At 56.8% G+C, this 16318-nt stretch overlaps 1 protein-coding gene across 1 annotated transcript in view; it reads right to left on the reverse strand.

Annotated features, from left to right (window-relative positions):
* ATAD3A (ATPase family AAA domain containing 3A) overlaps positions 1-16143 on the reverse strand; it is a 94373-nt gene extending 78230 nt beyond the window's left edge. The window contains exons 1-3 of the mRNA XM_075328491.1: positions 15884-16143; positions 4869-4945; positions 3520-3621 (exon numbers count right to left, since the gene is read on the reverse strand). Coding sequence (XP_075184606.1) covers positions 3520-3621; positions 4869-4945; positions 15884-16076 — 372 coding nt within the window. The 5' untranslated portion in view covers positions 16077-16143. The remainder of the gene's footprint in view (positions 1-3519; positions 3622-4868; positions 4946-15883) is intronic.
* Positions 16144-16318: the final 175 nt, after the last annotated feature.

A 16318-nucleotide genomic window follows, 5' to 3' on the forward strand; every position in this document is an offset into this window, starting at 1 on the left:
ATGAGAGGAACGGAGGCCGCCCGTATGATGAGAGGAACGGAGGCCGCCCGTATGATGAGAGGGATGGAGGCCGCCCGTATGATGAGAGGAATGGAGGCCGCCCGTATGATGAGAGGGATGGAGGCCGCCCGTATGATGAGAGGGATGGAGGCCGCCCGTATGATGAGAGGAATGGAGGCCGCCCGTATGATGAGAGGGATGGAGGCCGCCCGTATGATGAGAGGGATGGAGGCCGCCCGTATGATGAGAGGGATGGAGGCCGCCCGTATGATGAGAGGAATGGAGGCCGCCCGAATGATGAGAGGAATGGAGGTGGCCCGTATGATGAGAGGTTGAAAAAGTTAGATATGTTTAGCTTAGAAAAAAGACGTCTCAGAGGAGATCTCATTTATATGTATAAATACATGTGTGGTCAATATAAAGGACTGGCACATAACTTATTCCTTCCAAAGACAATACTAAGGACCAGGGGGCACTCACTGCGAGTGGAAGAAAAGCGATTCCGGCAGCTAAATAGGAAAGGGTTCTTTACAGTTAGAGCAGTCAGACTGTGGAATACCGACCACAAGAGGTAGTAATGGCAGATACTATAACCGCTTTATATCAGGGCTGGATGATTTCCTCACTACACAACATTGTTGGTTATAAGTGACTTAGTGATAAAATGTAGAACTGGTGGAGGAAGGGGGAACTAGATCTTTTTTCAACCTTAGTAACTATGTAACCATAAAATAAATGTGTCAATCTATAAGAAACCCATGTTGTGTTTTGAACACCGTATATAGCGTCAGGTGTTAACAAGCCTAAGCTGTCAAGAATCGCTGCGAGGAGCGTGCAACCGCTTGTGCCACTATTCATGGTTATCAAAATGTGTCAGAAAAAGAGAAGAAAAAAAAAAAAAAAAGAGAGACAGAACGGGGGAGTGATTCACCGTGAAAAAGAAAAAAGGAGAAAGGCCTGACGCTATATACGGTGTTCAAAACACAACATGGGTTTCTTATAGATTGACACATTTATTTTATGGTTGTTTTAACAATATCAAACACTTTCACACACATTTTTTAATAACAATTTTTTATTCATTATTTTTTAATCCTTGGGATAGGAAAAAGCGATAAGGAGATATTTTACTTGAAATTTTGTTAATACAATATACTACGTCATTTGGTTGTTTTAAATGTATAGATTCCCGCCGATTTATTTTAAAAAGGGGTGGATCATGACGTCACCGCTATGGTATATAATGCTGTAAGGATCTGCTCTACTGCAGATTTAATGTTCTTTGCCTGACTGTCCTGAGGAAGGGAGCAGAGTCTCCCGAAACGCGTTGACCAGTGCACAAATAAAGCTACATTAATCTTCAATCCTCATGATCTGGTAGTCATTGGCGCGGCTTGGAAATACCCTGCTCTACCACTCTCCGTTATCTGCCGATTTGGGGACTGCTGCCGTGACTCGGAGTTACTTACATGCTGTTATAGGAGTTGTGACTTTCACAACCCCTGTAGGTGAATTTAACCACCCCTCAACCCCCCTTTCTACCGGGGTAAGAACCTATTGCGCTCTTTTTCCCACAGTTTTTTCTTCTCATGATGTCAGAATAGCCTCCCAGAGCTGCTGTTTTGATGTGAACTGCATCCCACCCTCATAGATCTTTTGCTTGATGATACTCCAAAGGTTCTCTATGGGGTTGAGGTCAGGGGAAGATGGTGGCCACACCATGAGTTTCTCTCCTTTTATGCCCATAGCAGCCAATGACACAGAGGTATTCTTTGCAGCATGAGATGGTGCATAGTCATGCATGAAGATGATTTTGCTGCTGAAGGCACGTTTCTGCTTTTTGTACCATGGAAGAAAGTTGTCAGTCAGAAACCCTATATACTTTGCAAAGGTCATTTTCACACTTTCAGGAACCCTAAAGGGGCCTACCAGCTGTCTCCCCATGATTCCGGCCCAAAACATGACTCCTCCACCTCCTTGCTGACGTCACAGCCTTGTTGGGACACGGTGGCCATCCACCAACCATCCACTACTCCATCCATCTGGACCATCCAGGGTTGCTTGACACTCATCAGTAAACAAGACTGTTAGTGTTCATGTATATCTGGGCCCACTGCAACCGTTTCTGCTTGTGAGCACTGGTTAGGGGTGGCCGAATAGTAGGTTTATGCACCACATCTAGCCTTTGAAGCATCCTACACCTTGAGGTTCGAGGAACTCCAGAGGCACCAGCAGCTTCAAATATCTGTTTGCTGGTTTGTAATGGCTTTTTAGCAGCTGCTCTCTGAATCTAATGGACTTGCCTGGCAGAAACCTTCCTCATTCTGCCTTTATCCGCACCAACACGTATGTGCTCTGAATCCGACACAAATCTCTTCACAGTACGATGATCACGCTTAAGTTTTCATGAAATATCTAATGTTTTCATCCCCTGTCCAAGGCATTGCACTATTTGATGCTTTTCGGCAGCAGAGAGATCCTTTTTCTTTCCCATGTTACTTGAAAACTGTGGCTGCTTAATATTGTGGAGTATCCAGTTTTCCTTTTATTGGGCTCACCTGGAAAACTAATCATCACAGGTATCTGAGATTGAGTTCAGTGACCCAAAGAACCCTGAGACACAATACCATCAATGAGTTTCATTGAAGAAAAAAAAATTAATCGCTATGACACTTAAATCAAATTTGCATAATAATTTCGAACATGGTGTAGTTCTGGGCCGATCCCTGACCTTCCTCAGAATCATCCTTACGCCACAAAGCGAGATTTTGCATGGAAGCACAGACACAGTAAGGGGTACTTTGCACGTTGCGACATCGCACCTGCGATATCGTCGGGGTCAAATCGAAAGTGACGCACATCCAGCGCCGGTAACGATGTCGCAACGTGTAAAGCCTAGAAGAGAAGATGAATGAGCGTGAAACAGTCAAAAATCGGTGATCTGTGTCACGTCGTTCATTTTCATAATGTCGGTGCGTCCGCAGGTACGATATTGTTCCTCGTTCCTGTGGCAGCACACATCGCTGTGTGTGAAGCCGCAGGAGCGAGGAACTTCTCCTTACCTGCCTCCACCGGCTATGCGGAAGGAAGGAGGTGGTCGGGATGTTTACGTCCCGCTCATCTCCGCTTCTATTGGCCGACTGCCGTGTGACGTCGCTGTGACGCCGCACGACCGGCCCCCTTAGGAAGGAGGCGGGTCGCCGGCCAGAGCGACGTAGCAGGGCAGGTATGTGCGTGCGACGCTGCCGTAGCGATAATGTTCGCTACGGCAGCTATCACAAGATATCGCATGTGCGATGGGGGCGGGTACTATCGCGCTCAGGATCGCTAGCATCGGCTAGTGATGTCGCAGCGTGCAAAGTACCCCTAAGACTGACAGTCATCTTGTGTTTTGTCCGTTTTCTAATAATTGTGCCAACAGTTGTTGCCTTCCCACCAAGCTGCTTGCCTATAGTATATATATGCACACTGTGTACTGTAATACAACCTCCTCTAGAGAAAAGCTGTACACCAACTCACCGCTTGATTTTGCTTGGTTTCCTCATTTAGTGTTTTCCTGCGCTCATCGCCCTGAACTCGGATCTGCTCATTCTTCAGCTGTTCTACGGCGGCTTCATATTCCTAGAAAAGAAGGGGATAGAATAAGATAAATAGGAGACAGACAGGACCTCGAGCACAGAGATATCCAGGCTATGCTATGACCCATGCCGGCCATTTATACACATAAAGAGGTTGGGCTCGATGCTCGTCTGTCCAGTACGCAGCTCCCTGACTGTAAGGTCATTGCATTAGAATATAGGTCATTCTCATGTATGACATTCATGGCCAAGATGGGACTAACTGCTTCTGGGTCATAGTCATGAGAGTCAGGATTATGCTGGCACCACATCCGATTTAGTCACTGAGATACAGTCTGTATTGTATACTCCAGAGCTGCATTCATAATCCTGCTTGTTGTCATTCGTTATAGCTAACTGCTCATCTGTCTGCATTTATTGCAAGAAGACAGATAAAGAACATGGACACCAAAAATGGCAGAATCTAAGAATTCTCTCCATTTCTCTGAACTTGCAATCATGGATGTGGTCATAAATCAGCAGAGAAGAAAGTAGGGAGTGATAGGGAGCGAAGTCTTACAGACCTTGGCAAAAGGAGCTCACTGACCGGCTCACAGTTAACTCATTCTGCATTTTACCGTCTGCGATGTACAATGATACATAGAGGCTGTAGAAGGCAGATGGTGAAAAAACAAACAATACTGCAAACTGTATGTGGAAGACCGATCCTTCCATACTCTCCGTGTTCTCAGCCGGACCGCTGCGTGCAAGATAAAGAATAATCGATTCATTCACGATAAAGGGAATCTGTCACCAGGTTTTTGCTCCCCCATCTGAGAGCAGCATAATGTAGAGACAGAGACCCTGATTCCAGCGATGTGTCACTTACTGAGCTGTTTGATAAAATCACTGTTTTCTCTAGCAGTTATACAGAGCACATGAATATGCTGGACTACCTGCAGTAGCCAAGTAGTCCTGTAATGATAATCTCCTGCTGATTAATCAGTGATTTTATCAAAACTACACTAAGCAGCCCAGTAAGTGACACATCACTGGAATCAGGGTCTCTGAACTTACATTATGCTGCTCTCATGTTAGGTGGTAAAAAACTGGTGACAGAGTCCCTTTAACTTTAAAATAATGTTAAAGGGGTTGTCAAGGATTGGGAGGAGACGGCGCTGTCCACAGGATGTGAGTGGTATTACAGCTCCGCTTCATTTACTTTAATAGAGCTGAATGGCAATCCTGCCAGCCCAGCCCTTCCTATCACCCTCTCCTACAGCACATTAGAAGTCATCATTACGGAAGTACCTTAATCTTCGCTTGCTGCTCCATATGGAGGGTCTCTTCTTGCATCTTGGCAAGACCAAGGGCTTCTTTGGCATGTCCTGGAAAACAGAAGATGAATACAGGGATTAGATCAGGAGGGCAGAACTGCGGCAGCTTACTGACTGCTATGTGCGCTGTCTGGTGCTTAAAGGGGCTGTCTGGTGAAAAAAAGGAATCCCCTATAAACAGATATGAGAGCGAGGGGAGACGAGGAGGCGAAGAGCGAGAGGAGGCGAAGAGCGAGAGGAGACGAGGAGGCGAAGAGCGAGAGGAGACGAGGAGGCGAAGAGCGAGAGGAGACGAGGAGGCGAAGAGCGAGAGGAGACGAGGAGGCGAAGAGCGAGAGGAGACGAGGAGGCGAAGAGCGAGAGGAGACGAAGAGCGAGAGGAGACGAGGAGGCAAAGAGCGAGAGGAGACGAGGAGGCAAAGAGCGAGAGGAGACGAGGAGGCAAAGAGCGAGAGGAGACGAGGAGGCAAAGAGCGAGAGGAGACGAGGAGGCAAAGAGCGAGAGGAGACGAGGAGGCAAAGAGCGAGAGGAGACGAGGAGGCAAAGAGCGAGAGGAGACGAGGAGGCAAAGAGCGAGAGGAGACGAGGAGGCAAAGAGCGAGAGGAGACGAGGAGGCAAAGAGCGAGAGGAGACGAGGAGGCAAAGAGCGAGAGGAGACGAGGAGGCAAAGAGCGAGAGGAGACGAGGAGGCAAAGAGCGAGAGGAGACGAGGAGGCAAAGAGCGAGAGGAGACGAGGAGGCAAAGAGCGAGAGGAGACGAGGAGGCAAAGAGCGAGAGGAGACGAGGAGGCAAAGAGCGAGAGGAGACGAGGAGGCAAAGAGCGAGAGGAGACGAGGAGGCAAAGAGCGAGAGGAGACGAGGAGGCAAAGAGCGAGAGGAGACGAGGAGGCAAAGAGCGAGAGGAGACGAGGAGGCAAAGAGCGAGAGGAGACGAGGAGGCAAAGAGCGAGAGGAGACGAGGAGGCAAAGAGCGAGAGGAGACGAGGAGGCAAAGAGCGAGAGGAGACGAGGAGGCAAAGAGCGAGAGGAGACGAGGAGGCAAAGAGCGAGAGGAGACGAGGAGGCAAAGAGCGAGAGGAGACGAGGAGGCAAAGAGCGAGAGGAGACGAGGAGGCAAAGAGCGAGAGGAGACGAGGAGGCAAAGAGCGAGAGGAGACGAGGAGGCAAAGAGCGAGAGGAGACGAGGAGGCGAAGAGCGAGAGGAGGCGAAGAGCGAGAGGAGGCGAGGAGGCGAAGAGCGAGAGGAGGCGAGGAGGCGAAGAGCGAGAGGAGGCGAAGAGCGAGAGGAGGCGAGGAGGCGAAGAGCGAGAGGAGGCGAGGAGCGAGAGGAGGCGAAGAGCGAGAGGAGGCGAAGAGCGAGAGGAGGCGAAGAGCGAGAGGAGGCGAGGAGGCGAAGAGCGAGAGGAGGCGAGGAGGCGAAGAGCGAGAGGAGGCGAGGAGGCGAAGAGCGAGAGGAGGCGAGGAGGCGAAGAGCGAGAGGAGGCGAGGAGGCGAAGAGCGAGAGGAGGCGAGGAGGCGAAGAGCGAGAGGAGGCGAGGAGGCGAAGAGCGAGAGGAGACGAGGAGGCGAAGAGCGAGAGGAGACGAGGAGGCGAAGAGCGAGAGGAGACGAGGAGGCGAAGAGCGAGAGGAGACGAGGAGGCCAAGAGCGAGAGGAGACGAGGAGGCCAAGAGCGAGAGGAGACGAGGAGGCCAAGAGCGAGAGGAGACGAGGAGGCCAAGAGCGAGAGGAGACGAGGAGGCCAAGAGCGAGAGGAGACGAGGAGGCCAAGAGCGAGAGGAGACGAGGAGGCCAAGAGCGAGAGGAGACGAGGAGGCCAAGAGCGAGAGGAGACGAGGAGGCCAAGAGCGAGAGGAGACGAGGAGGCCAAGAGCGAGAGGAGACGAGGAGGCAAAGAGCGAGAGGAGACGAGGAGGCAAAGAGCGAGAGGAGACGAGGAGGCAAAGAGCGAGAGGAGACGAGGAGGCAAAGAGCGAGAGGAGACGAGGAGGCAAAGAGCGAGAGGAGACGAGGAGGCAAAGAGCGAGAGGAGACGAGGAGGCAAAGAGCGAGAGGAGACGAGGAGGCAAAGAGCGAGAGGAGACGAGGAGGCAAAGAGCGAGAGGAGACGAGGAGGCAAAGAGCGAGAGGAGACGAGGAGGCAAAGAGCGAGAGGAGACGAGGAGGCAAAGAGCGAGAGGAGACGAGGAGGCAAAGAGCGAGAGGAGACGAGGAGGCAAAGAGCGAGAGGAGACGAGGAGGCAAAGAGCGAGAGGAGACGAGGAGGCGAAGAGCGAGAGGAGGCGAAGAGCGAGAGGAGGCGAAGAGCGAGAGGAGGCGAGGAGGCGAAGAGCGAGAGGAGGCGAGGAGGCGAAGAGCGAGAGGAGGCGAGGAGGCGAAGAGCGAGAGGAGGCGAGGAGGCGAAGAGCGAGAGGAGGCGAGGAGGCGAAGAGCGAGAGGAGGCGAGGAGGCGAAGAGCGAGAGGAGGCGAGGAGGCGAAGAGCGAGAGGAGGCGAGGAGGCGAAGAGCGAGAGGAGGCGAGGAGGCGAAGAGCGAGAGGAGGCGAGGAGGCGAAGAGCGAGAGGAGGCGAAGAGCGAGAGGAGGCGAAGAGCGAGAGGAGGCGAGGAGGCGAAGAGCGAGAGGAGGCGAAGAGCGAGAGGAGGCGAGGAGGCGAAGAGCGAGAGGAGGCGAAGAGCGAGAGGAGGCGAAGAGCGAGAGGAGGCGAGGAGGCGAAGAGCGAGAGGAGGCGAGGAGGCGAAGAGCGAGAGGAGGCGAGGAGGCGAAGAGCGAGAGGAGGCGAGGAGGCGAAGAGCGAGAGGAGGCGAGGAGGCGAAGAGCGAGAGGAGGCGAGGAGGCGAAGAGCGAGAGGAGGCGAGGAGGCGAAGAGCGAGAGGAGGCGAGGAGGCGAAGAGCGAGAGGAGGCGAGGAGGCGAAGAGCGAGAGGAGGCGAAGAGCGAGAGGAGGCGAAGAGCGAGAGGAGGCGAGGAGGCGAAGAGCGAGAGGAGGCGAAGAGCGAGAGGAGGCGAGGAGGCGAAGAGCGAGAGGAGGCGAAGAGCGAGAGGAGGCGAAGAGCGAGAGGAGGCGAAGAGCGAGAGGAGACGAGGAGGCGAAGAGCGAGAGGAGACGAGGAGGCGAAGAGCGAGAGGAGACGAGGAGGCGAAGAGCGAGAGGAGACGAGGAGGCGAAGAGCGAGAGGAGACGAGGAGGCGAAGAGCGAGAGGAGACGAGGAGGCGAAGAGCGAGAGGAGACGAGGAGGCGAAGAGCGAGAGGAGACGAGGAGGCGAAGAGCGAGAGGAGACGAGGAGGCGAAGAGCGAGAGGAGACGAGGAGGCGAAGAGCGAGAGGAGACGAGGAGGCGAAGAGCGAGAGGAGACGAAGAGCGAGAGGAGACGAGGAGGCGAAGAGCGAGAGGAGACGAGGAGGCGAAGAGCGAGAGGAGACGAGGAGGCGAAGAGCGAGAGGAGACGAGGAGGCGAAGAGCGAGAGGAGACGAGGAGGCGAAGAGCGAGAGGAGACGAGGAGGCGAAGAGCGAGAGGAGACGAGGAGGCGAAGAGCGAGAGGAGACGAGGAGGCAAAGAGCGAGAGGAGACGAGGAGGCAAAGAGCGAGAGGAGACGAGGAGGCAAAGAGCGAGAGGAGACGAGGAGGCAAAGAGCGAGAGGAGACGAGGAGGCAAAGAGCGAGAGGAGACGAGGAGGCAAAGAGCGAGAGGAGACGAGGAGGCAAAGAGCGAGAGGAGACGAGGAGGCAAAGAGCGAGAGGAGACGAGGAGGCAAAGAGCGAGAGGAGACGAGGAGGCAAAGAGCGAGAGGAGACGAGGAGGCAAAGAGCGAGAGGAGACGAGGAGGCAAAGAGCGAGAGGAGACGAGGAGGCAAAGAGCGAGAGGAGACGAGGAGGCAAAGAGCGAGAGGAGACGAGGAGGCAAAGAGCGAGAGGAGACGAGGAGGCGAAGAGCGAGAGGAGGCGAAGAGCGAGAGGAGGCGAAGAGCGAGAGGAGGCGAAGAGCGAGAGGAGGCGAAGAGCGAGAGGAGGCGAAGAGCGAGAGGAGGCGAGGAGGCGAAGAGCGAGAGGAGGCGAGGAGGCGAAGAGCGAGAGGAGGCGAGGAGGCGAAGAGCGAGAGGAGGCGAGGAGGCGAAGAGCGAGAGGAGGCGAGGAGGCGAAGAGCGAGAGGAGGCGAGGAGGCGAAGAGCGAGAGGAGGCGAAGAGCGAGAGGAGACGAGGAGGCAAAGAGCGAGAGGAGACGAGGAGGCAAAGAGCGAGAGGAGACGAGGAGGCAAAGAGCGAGAGGAGACGAGGAGGCAAAGAGCGAGAGGAGACGAGGAGGCAAAGAGCGAGAGGAGACGAGGAGGCGAAGAGCGAGAGGAGACGAGGAGGCGAAGAGCGAGAGGAGGCGAAAAGCGAGAGGAGGCGAAGAGCGAGAGGAGGCGAGGAGGCGAAGAGCGAGAGGAGGCGAGGAGGCAAAGAGCGAGAGGAGGCGAGGAGGCAAAGAGCGAGAGGAGACGAGGAGGCAAAGAGCGAGAGGAGACGAGGAGGCAAAGAGCGAGAGGAGGCGAAGAGCGAGAGGAGGCGAAGAGCGAGAGGAGGCGAAGAGCGAGAGGAGGCGAAGAGCGAGAGGAGGCGAAGAGCGAGAGGAGGCGAAGAGCGAGAGGAGGCGAAGAGCGAGAGGAGGCGAAGAGCGAGAGGAGGCGAAGAGCGAGAGGAGGCGAAGAGCGAGAGGAGGCGAAGAGCGAGAGGAGGCGAAGAGCGAGAGGAGGCGAAGAGCGAGAGGAGGCGAAGAGCGAGAGGAGGCGAAGAGCGAGAGGAGGCGAAGAGCGAGAGGAGGCGAAGAGCGAGAGGAGGCGAAGAGCGAGAGGAGGCGAAGAGCGAGAGGAGGCGAGGAGGCGAAGAGCGAGAGGAGGCGAGGAGGCGAAGAGCGAGAGGAGGCGAGGAGGCGAAGAGCGAGAGGAGGCGAGGAGGCGAAGAGCGAGAGGAGGCGAGGAGGCGAAGAGCGAGAGGAGGCGAGGAGGCGAAGAGCGAGAGGAGGCGAGGAGGCGAAGAGCGAGAGGAGACGAGGAGGCGAAGAGCGAGAGGAGACGAGGAGGCGAAGAGCGAGAGGAGACGAGGAGGCGAAGAGCGAGAGGAGACGAGGAGGCGAAGAGCGAGAGGAGACGAGGAGGCGAAGAGCGAGAGGAGACGAGGAGGCGAAGAGCGAGAGGAGACGAGGAGGCGAAGAGCGAGAGGAGACGAGGAGGCGAAGAGCGAGAGGAGACGAGGAGGCGAAGAGCGAGAGGAGACGAGGAGGCAAAGAGCGAGAGGAGACGAGGAGGCAAAGAGCGAGAGGAGACGAGGAGGCAAAGAGCGAGAGGAGACGAGGAGGCAAAGAGCGAGAGGAGACGAGGAGGCAAAGAGCGAGAGGAGACGAGGAGGCAAAGAGCGAGAGGAGACGAGGAGGCAAAGAGCGAGAGGAGACGAGGAGGCAAAGAGCGAGAGGAGACGAGGAGGCAAAGAGCGAGAGGAGACGAGGAGGCAAAGAGCGAGAGGAGACGAGGAGGCAAAGAGCGAGAGGAGACGAGGAGGCAAAGAGCGAGAGGAGACGAGGAGGCAAAGAGCGAGAGGAGACGAGGAGGCAAAGAGCGAGAGGAGACGAGGAGGCAAAGAGCGAGAGGAGACGAGGAGGCAAAGAGCGAGAGGAGACGAGGAGGCAAAGAGCGAGAGGAGGCGAAGAGCGAGAGGAGGCGAAGAGCGAGAGGAGGCGAAGAGCGAGAGGAGGCGAGGAGGCGAAGAGCGAGAGGAGGCGAGGAGGCGAAGAGCGAGAGGAGGCGAGGAGGCGAAGAGCGAGAGGAGGCGAGGAGGCGAAGAGCGAGAGGAGGCGAGGAGGCGAAGAGCGAGAGGAGGCGAGGAGGCGAAGAGCGAGAGGAGGCGAAGAGCGAGAGGAGACGAGGAGGCAAAGAGCGAGAGGAGACGAGGAGGCAAAGAGCGAGAGGAGACGAGGAGGCAAAGAGCGAGAGGAGACGAGGAGGCAAAGAGCGAGAGGAGACGAGGAGGCGAAGAGCGAGAGGAGACGAGGAGGCGAAGAGCGAGAGGAGACGAGGAGGCGAAGAGCGAGAGGAGGCGAAAAGCGAGAGGAGGCGAAGAGCGAGAGGAGGCGAGGAGGCGAAGAGCGAGAGGAGGCGAGGAGGCAAAGAGCGAGAGGAGACGAGGAGGCAAAGAGCGAGAGGAGACGAGGAGGCGAAGAGCGAGAGGAGGCGAAGAGCGAGAGGAGGCGAAGAGCGAGAGGAGGCGAAGAGCGAGAGGAGGCGAAGAGCGAGAGGAGGCGAAGAGCGAGAGGAGGCGAAGAGCGAGAGGAGGCGAAGAGCGAGAGGAGGCGAAGAGCGAGAGGAGGCGAAGAGCGAGAGGAGGCGAAGAGCGAGAGGAGGCGAAGAGCGAGAGGAGGCGAAGAGCGAGAGGAGGCGAAGAGCGAGAGGAGGCGAAGAGCGAGAGGAGGCGAAGAGCGAGAGGAGGCGAAGAGCGAGAGGAGGCGAAGAGCGAGAGGAGGCGAGGAGGCGAAGAGCGAGAGGAGGCGAGGAGGCGAAGAGCGAGAGGAGGCGAGGAGGCGAAGAGCGAGAGGAGGCGAGGAGGCGAAGAGCGAGAGGAGGCGAGGAGGCGAAGAGCGAGAGGAGGCGAGGAGGCGAAGAGCGAGAGGAGGCGAGGAGGCGAAGAGCGAGAGGAGGCGAGGAGGCGAAGAGCGAGAGGAGGCGAGGAGGCGAAGAGCGAGAGGAGGCGAGGAGGCGAAGAGCGAGAGGAGGCGAGGAGGCGAAGAGCGAGAGGAGGCGAGGAGGCGAAGAGCGAGAGGAGGCGAGGAGGCGAAGAGCGAGAGGAGGCGAGGAGGCGAAGAGCGAGAGGAGGCGAGGAGGCGAAGAGCGAGAGGAGGCGAGGAGACGAAGAGCGAGAGGAGGCGAGGAGGCGAAGAGCGAGAGGAGGCGAGGAGGCGAAGAGCGAGAGGAGGCGAGGAGGCGAAGAGCGAGAGGAGGCGAGGAGGCGAAGAGCGAGAGGAGGCGAGGAGGCGAAGAGCGAGAGGAGGCGAGGAGGCGAAGAGCGAGAGGAGGCGAGGAGGCGAAGAGCGAGAGGAGACGAGGAGGCGAAGAGCGAGAGGAGACGAGGAGGCGAAGAGCGAGAGGAGACGAGGAGGCGAAGAGCGAGAGGAGACGAGGAGGCGAAGAGCGAGAGGAGACGAGGAGGCGAAGAGCGAGAGGAGACGAGGAGGCGAAGAGCGAGAGGAGACGAGGAGGCGAAGAGCGAGAGGAGACGAGGAGGCGAAGAGCGAGAGGAGACGAGGAGGCGAAGAGCGAGAGGAGACGAGGAGGCGAAGAGCGAGAGGAGACGAGGAGGCGAAGAGCGAGAGGAGACGAGGAGGCGAAGAGCGAGAGGAGACGAGGAGGCGAAGAGCGAGAGGAGACGAGGAGGCGAAGAGCGAGAGGAGACGAGGAGGCGAAGAGCGAGAGGAGACGAGGAGGCGAAGAGCGAGAGGAGACGAGGAGGCGAAGAGCGAGAGGAGACGAGGAGGCGAAGAGCGAGAGGAGGCGAAGAGCGAGAGGAGGCGAAGAGCGAGAGGAGGCGAAGAGCGAGAGGAGGCGAAGAGCGAGAGGAGGCGACAACGTAGAACTTTTTTGCCATGTAACAGATGATTACTGCACATGTGAACTTAGCCCTAAATTACATGCAATCCAAGAAGTGATGCGGCCATGCTTTGACACAGCGGCTGGTTTGTTACAATGTATCAGTCATTAATGTTCTTACAAGAAGGCACATCATTGCCCCTGTCCCTACATCTCTAGCTTGCCAATGGGCAGGTTACAGTCTTTGGAAGAGATGTGCTATTATTTATTTTTTTTTTGGTTTTTGAGGAGGGCTACTTGGCTACTTTCTATGGGCTTAAACTCTTAAAATAAAACAACAAAGTATAAGATTTGTTTTCTATTCACTGACAGCAATCAGATATAAAAAAAAACATATGAAGGGATTACATAGACGTGGGCCATGTCCTGTATATGCAGTGGTGACTCAGTAGCATGGTGTGACCTACAGTCCACAGAACAAGGGGAATGATGCAAGCGCGGGTAAACAGGGGCAGCAGCGGAGGGTACACACAGCAGGCAGGACACTGCACACAATGTGACATACACTGCGGAGAGTGAGGATACTAGTACATAATGTGTGACGACGGCCAATACAGAAGAGGGCTGCACTGCAAGTCCCAGCACTGCACCTAACTGGGAGTAGCACCATTTAAGAAAGTGGCTAAAGAAGTCATACAGAGTAAAGGGGTTTATTGGATTCGGATAACCCCTGTCCCCAGATGGCTTTTTTTTAAAAACAAACAAACAAACATCCTTTCCTCCCTCTCCCCAGGTCCAGCGCTGAGCCTGCACTTTTCTCCCTCTCCCCATGTCCAGCGCTGAGCCTGCGCTTTTCTCCCTCTCCCCATGTCCAGCGCTGAGCCTGCGCTTTTCTCCCTCTCCTCAGGTCCAGCGCTGAGTTGGCGCTTTCCTCCCTCTCACCAGGTCCAGCGCTGAGCCGTGGCTTTCCTCCCTCTAGCTACGTCCGACGCTGAGCCTGCGCTTTCCTCCGTCTACCCAGGTCCGGCGCTGAGCCTACGCTTTCCTCCCTCTCAGCAGGTTCAGCACTGAGCCTGCGCTTTCCTCCCTCTCAGCAGGTTCAGCACTGAGCCTGCGCTTTCCTCCCTCTCAGCAGGTTCAGCACTGAGCCTGCGCTTTCCTCCCTCTCAGCAGGTTCAGCACTGAGCCTGCGCTTTCCTCCCTCTCAGCAGGTTCAGCACTGAGCCTGCGCTTTCCTCCCTCTCAGCAGGTTCAGCACTGAGCCTGCGCTTTCCTCCCTCTCAGCAGGTTCAGCACTGAGCCTGCGCTTTCCTCCCTCTCAGCAGGTTCAGCACTGAGCCTGCGCTTTCCTCCCTCTCAGCAGGTTCAGCACTGAGCCTGCGCTTTCCTCCCTCTCAGCAGGTTCAGCACTGAGCCTGCGCTTTCCTCCCTCTCAGCAGGTTCAGCACTGAGCCTGCGCTTTCCTCCCTCTCAGCAGGTTCAGCACTGAGCCTGCGCTTTCCTCCCTCTCAGCAGGTTCAGCACTGAGCCTGCGCTTTCCTCCCTCTCAGCAGGTTCAGCACTGAGCCTGCGCTTTCCTCCCTCTCAGCAGGTTCAGCACTGAGCCTGCGCTTTCCTCCCTCTCAGCAGGTTCAGCACTGAGCCTGCGCTTTCCTCCCTCTCAGCAGGTTCAGCACTGAGCCTGCGCTTTCCTCCCTCTCAGCAGGTTCAGCACTGAGCCTGCGCTTTCCTCCCTCTCAGCAGGTTCAGCACTGAGCCTGCGCTTTCCTCCCTCTCAGCAGGTTCAGCACTGAGCCTGCGCTTTCCTCCCTCTCAGCAGGTTCAGCACTGAGCCTGCGCTTTCCTCCCTCTCAGCAGGTTCAGCACTGAGCCTGCGCTTTCCTCCCTCTCAGCAGGTTCAGCACTGAGCCTGCGCTTTCCTCCCTCTCAGCAGGTTCAGCACTGAGCCTGCGCTTTCCTCCCTCTCAGCAGGTTCAGCACTGAGCCTGCGCTTTCCTCCCTCTCAGCAGGTTCAGCACTGAGCCTGCGCTTTCCTCCCTCTCAGCAGGTTCAGCACTGAGCCTGCGCTTTCCTCCCTCTCAGCAGGTTCAGCACTGAGCCTGCGCTTTCCTCCCTCTCAGCAGGTTCAGCACTGAGCCTGCGCTTTCCTCCCTCTCAGCAGGTTCAGCACTGAGCCTGCGCTTTCCTCCCTCTCAGCAGGTTCAGCACTGAGCCTGCGCTTTCCTCCCTCTCAGCAGGTTCAGCACTGAGCCTGCGCTTTCCTCCCTCTCAGCAGGTTCAGCACTGAGCCTGCGCTTTCCTCCCTCTCAGCAGGTTCAGCACTGAGCCTGCGCTTTCCTCCCTCTCAGCAGGTTCAGCACTGAGCCTGCGCTTTCCTCCCTCTCAGCAGGTTCAGCACTGAGCCTGCGCTTTCCTCCCTCTCAGCAGGTTCAGCACTGAGCCTGCGCTTTCCTCCCTCTCAGCAGGTTCAGCACTGAGCCTGCGCTTTCCTCCCTCTCAGCAGGTTCAGCACTGAGCCTGCGCTTTCCTCCCTCTCAGCAGGTTCAGCACTGAGCCTGCGCTTTCCTCCCTCTCAGCAGGTTCAGCACTGAGCCTGCGCTTTCCTCCCTCTCAGCAGGTTCAGCACTGAGCCTGCGCTTTCCTCCCTCTCAGCAGGTTCAGCACTGAGCCTGCGCTTTCCTCCCTCTCAGCAGGTTCAGCACTGAGCCTGCGCTTTCCTCCCTCTCCGCAGGTTCAGCACTGAGCCTGCGCTTTCCTCCCTCTCCGCAGGTTCAGCACTGAGCCTGCGCTTTCCTCCCTCTCAGCAGGTTCAGCACTGAGCCTGCGCTTTCCTCCCTCTCCGCAGGTTCAGCACTGAGCCTGCGCTTTCCTCCCTCTCAGCAGGTTCAGCACTGAGCCTGCGCTTTCCTCCCTCTCCCCAGGTTCAGCGCTGAGCCTGCGCTTTCCTCCCTCTCCCCAGGTTCAGCGCTGAGCCTGCGCTTTCTTCCCTCTCCCCAGGTCCAGCGCTGAGCCTGCGCTTTCCTCCCTCTCCCCAGGTCCAGCGCTGAGCCTGCGCTTTCCTCCCTCTCCCCAGGTCCAGCGCTGAGCCTGCGCTTTCCTTCCTCTCCGCAGGTCCAGCGCTGAGCCTGCGCTTTCCTCCCTCTCCGCAGGTCCAGCGCTGAGCCTGCGCTTTCCTCCCTCTCCGCAGGTCCAGCGCTGAGCCTGCGCTTTCCTCCCTCTCCGCAGGTCCAGCGCTGAGCCTGCGCTTTCCTCCCTCTCCCCAGGTCCAGCGCTGAGCCTGCGCTTTCCTCCCTATCCCCAGGTCCAGTACTGAGCCTCCACCGATAACAAATGAGACAACGTACAAGTGACGGCACAGACAGATCTGCAGTGGAGAACTACAAGTCCCAGCACACCGGTCACCCTGCAGCGCTCAGGTCCCTGCACTCACGTGACTGGTCCAGCTCCCTGGCCGCCTTTGCTGCCCTCTCCAGGCCGGTGGGGTCGAAGTTGCTCCATTTGTCCTTGGGCTTGTTCTTGTCTCCCCCATCTCCATCCCCCCCCAGAGGCGGCGGGGGCACCGGCAGGCCGGGCACGTCCGGGGGCGCCGGCTGCCCCTTGTTATACCCGAATAACCAGGACATGTCACCGTGCAGCTCTCCTCTCACTGGTACACACGTGTGGCAGGAGGCAGAGCAATGCGCATGCGTGTCACCCTCTGTCACAAGGTCACTTTCCGTACAACCTGCCGGGCTGATGACGTCACGGTATACACCAGAATGCTATTGGCTGAGCTCTGACCGGCATTCAGCTTCCGGTAGATGGAGAGCGCAAGGGATCAACAGTATTAAGGAAGCGAAGTTTTGTTGAAGAGGGAGACTTCCGC

Source organism: Anomaloglossus baeobatrachus, chromosome 11 (genome assembly GCF_048569485.1).
Source record: "Anomaloglossus baeobatrachus isolate aAnoBae1 chromosome 11, aAnoBae1.hap1, whole genome shotgun sequence".
In the NCBI taxonomy this organism is placed as follows: domain Eukaryota; kingdom Metazoa; phylum Chordata; class Amphibia; order Anura; family Aromobatidae; genus Anomaloglossus; species Anomaloglossus baeobatrachus.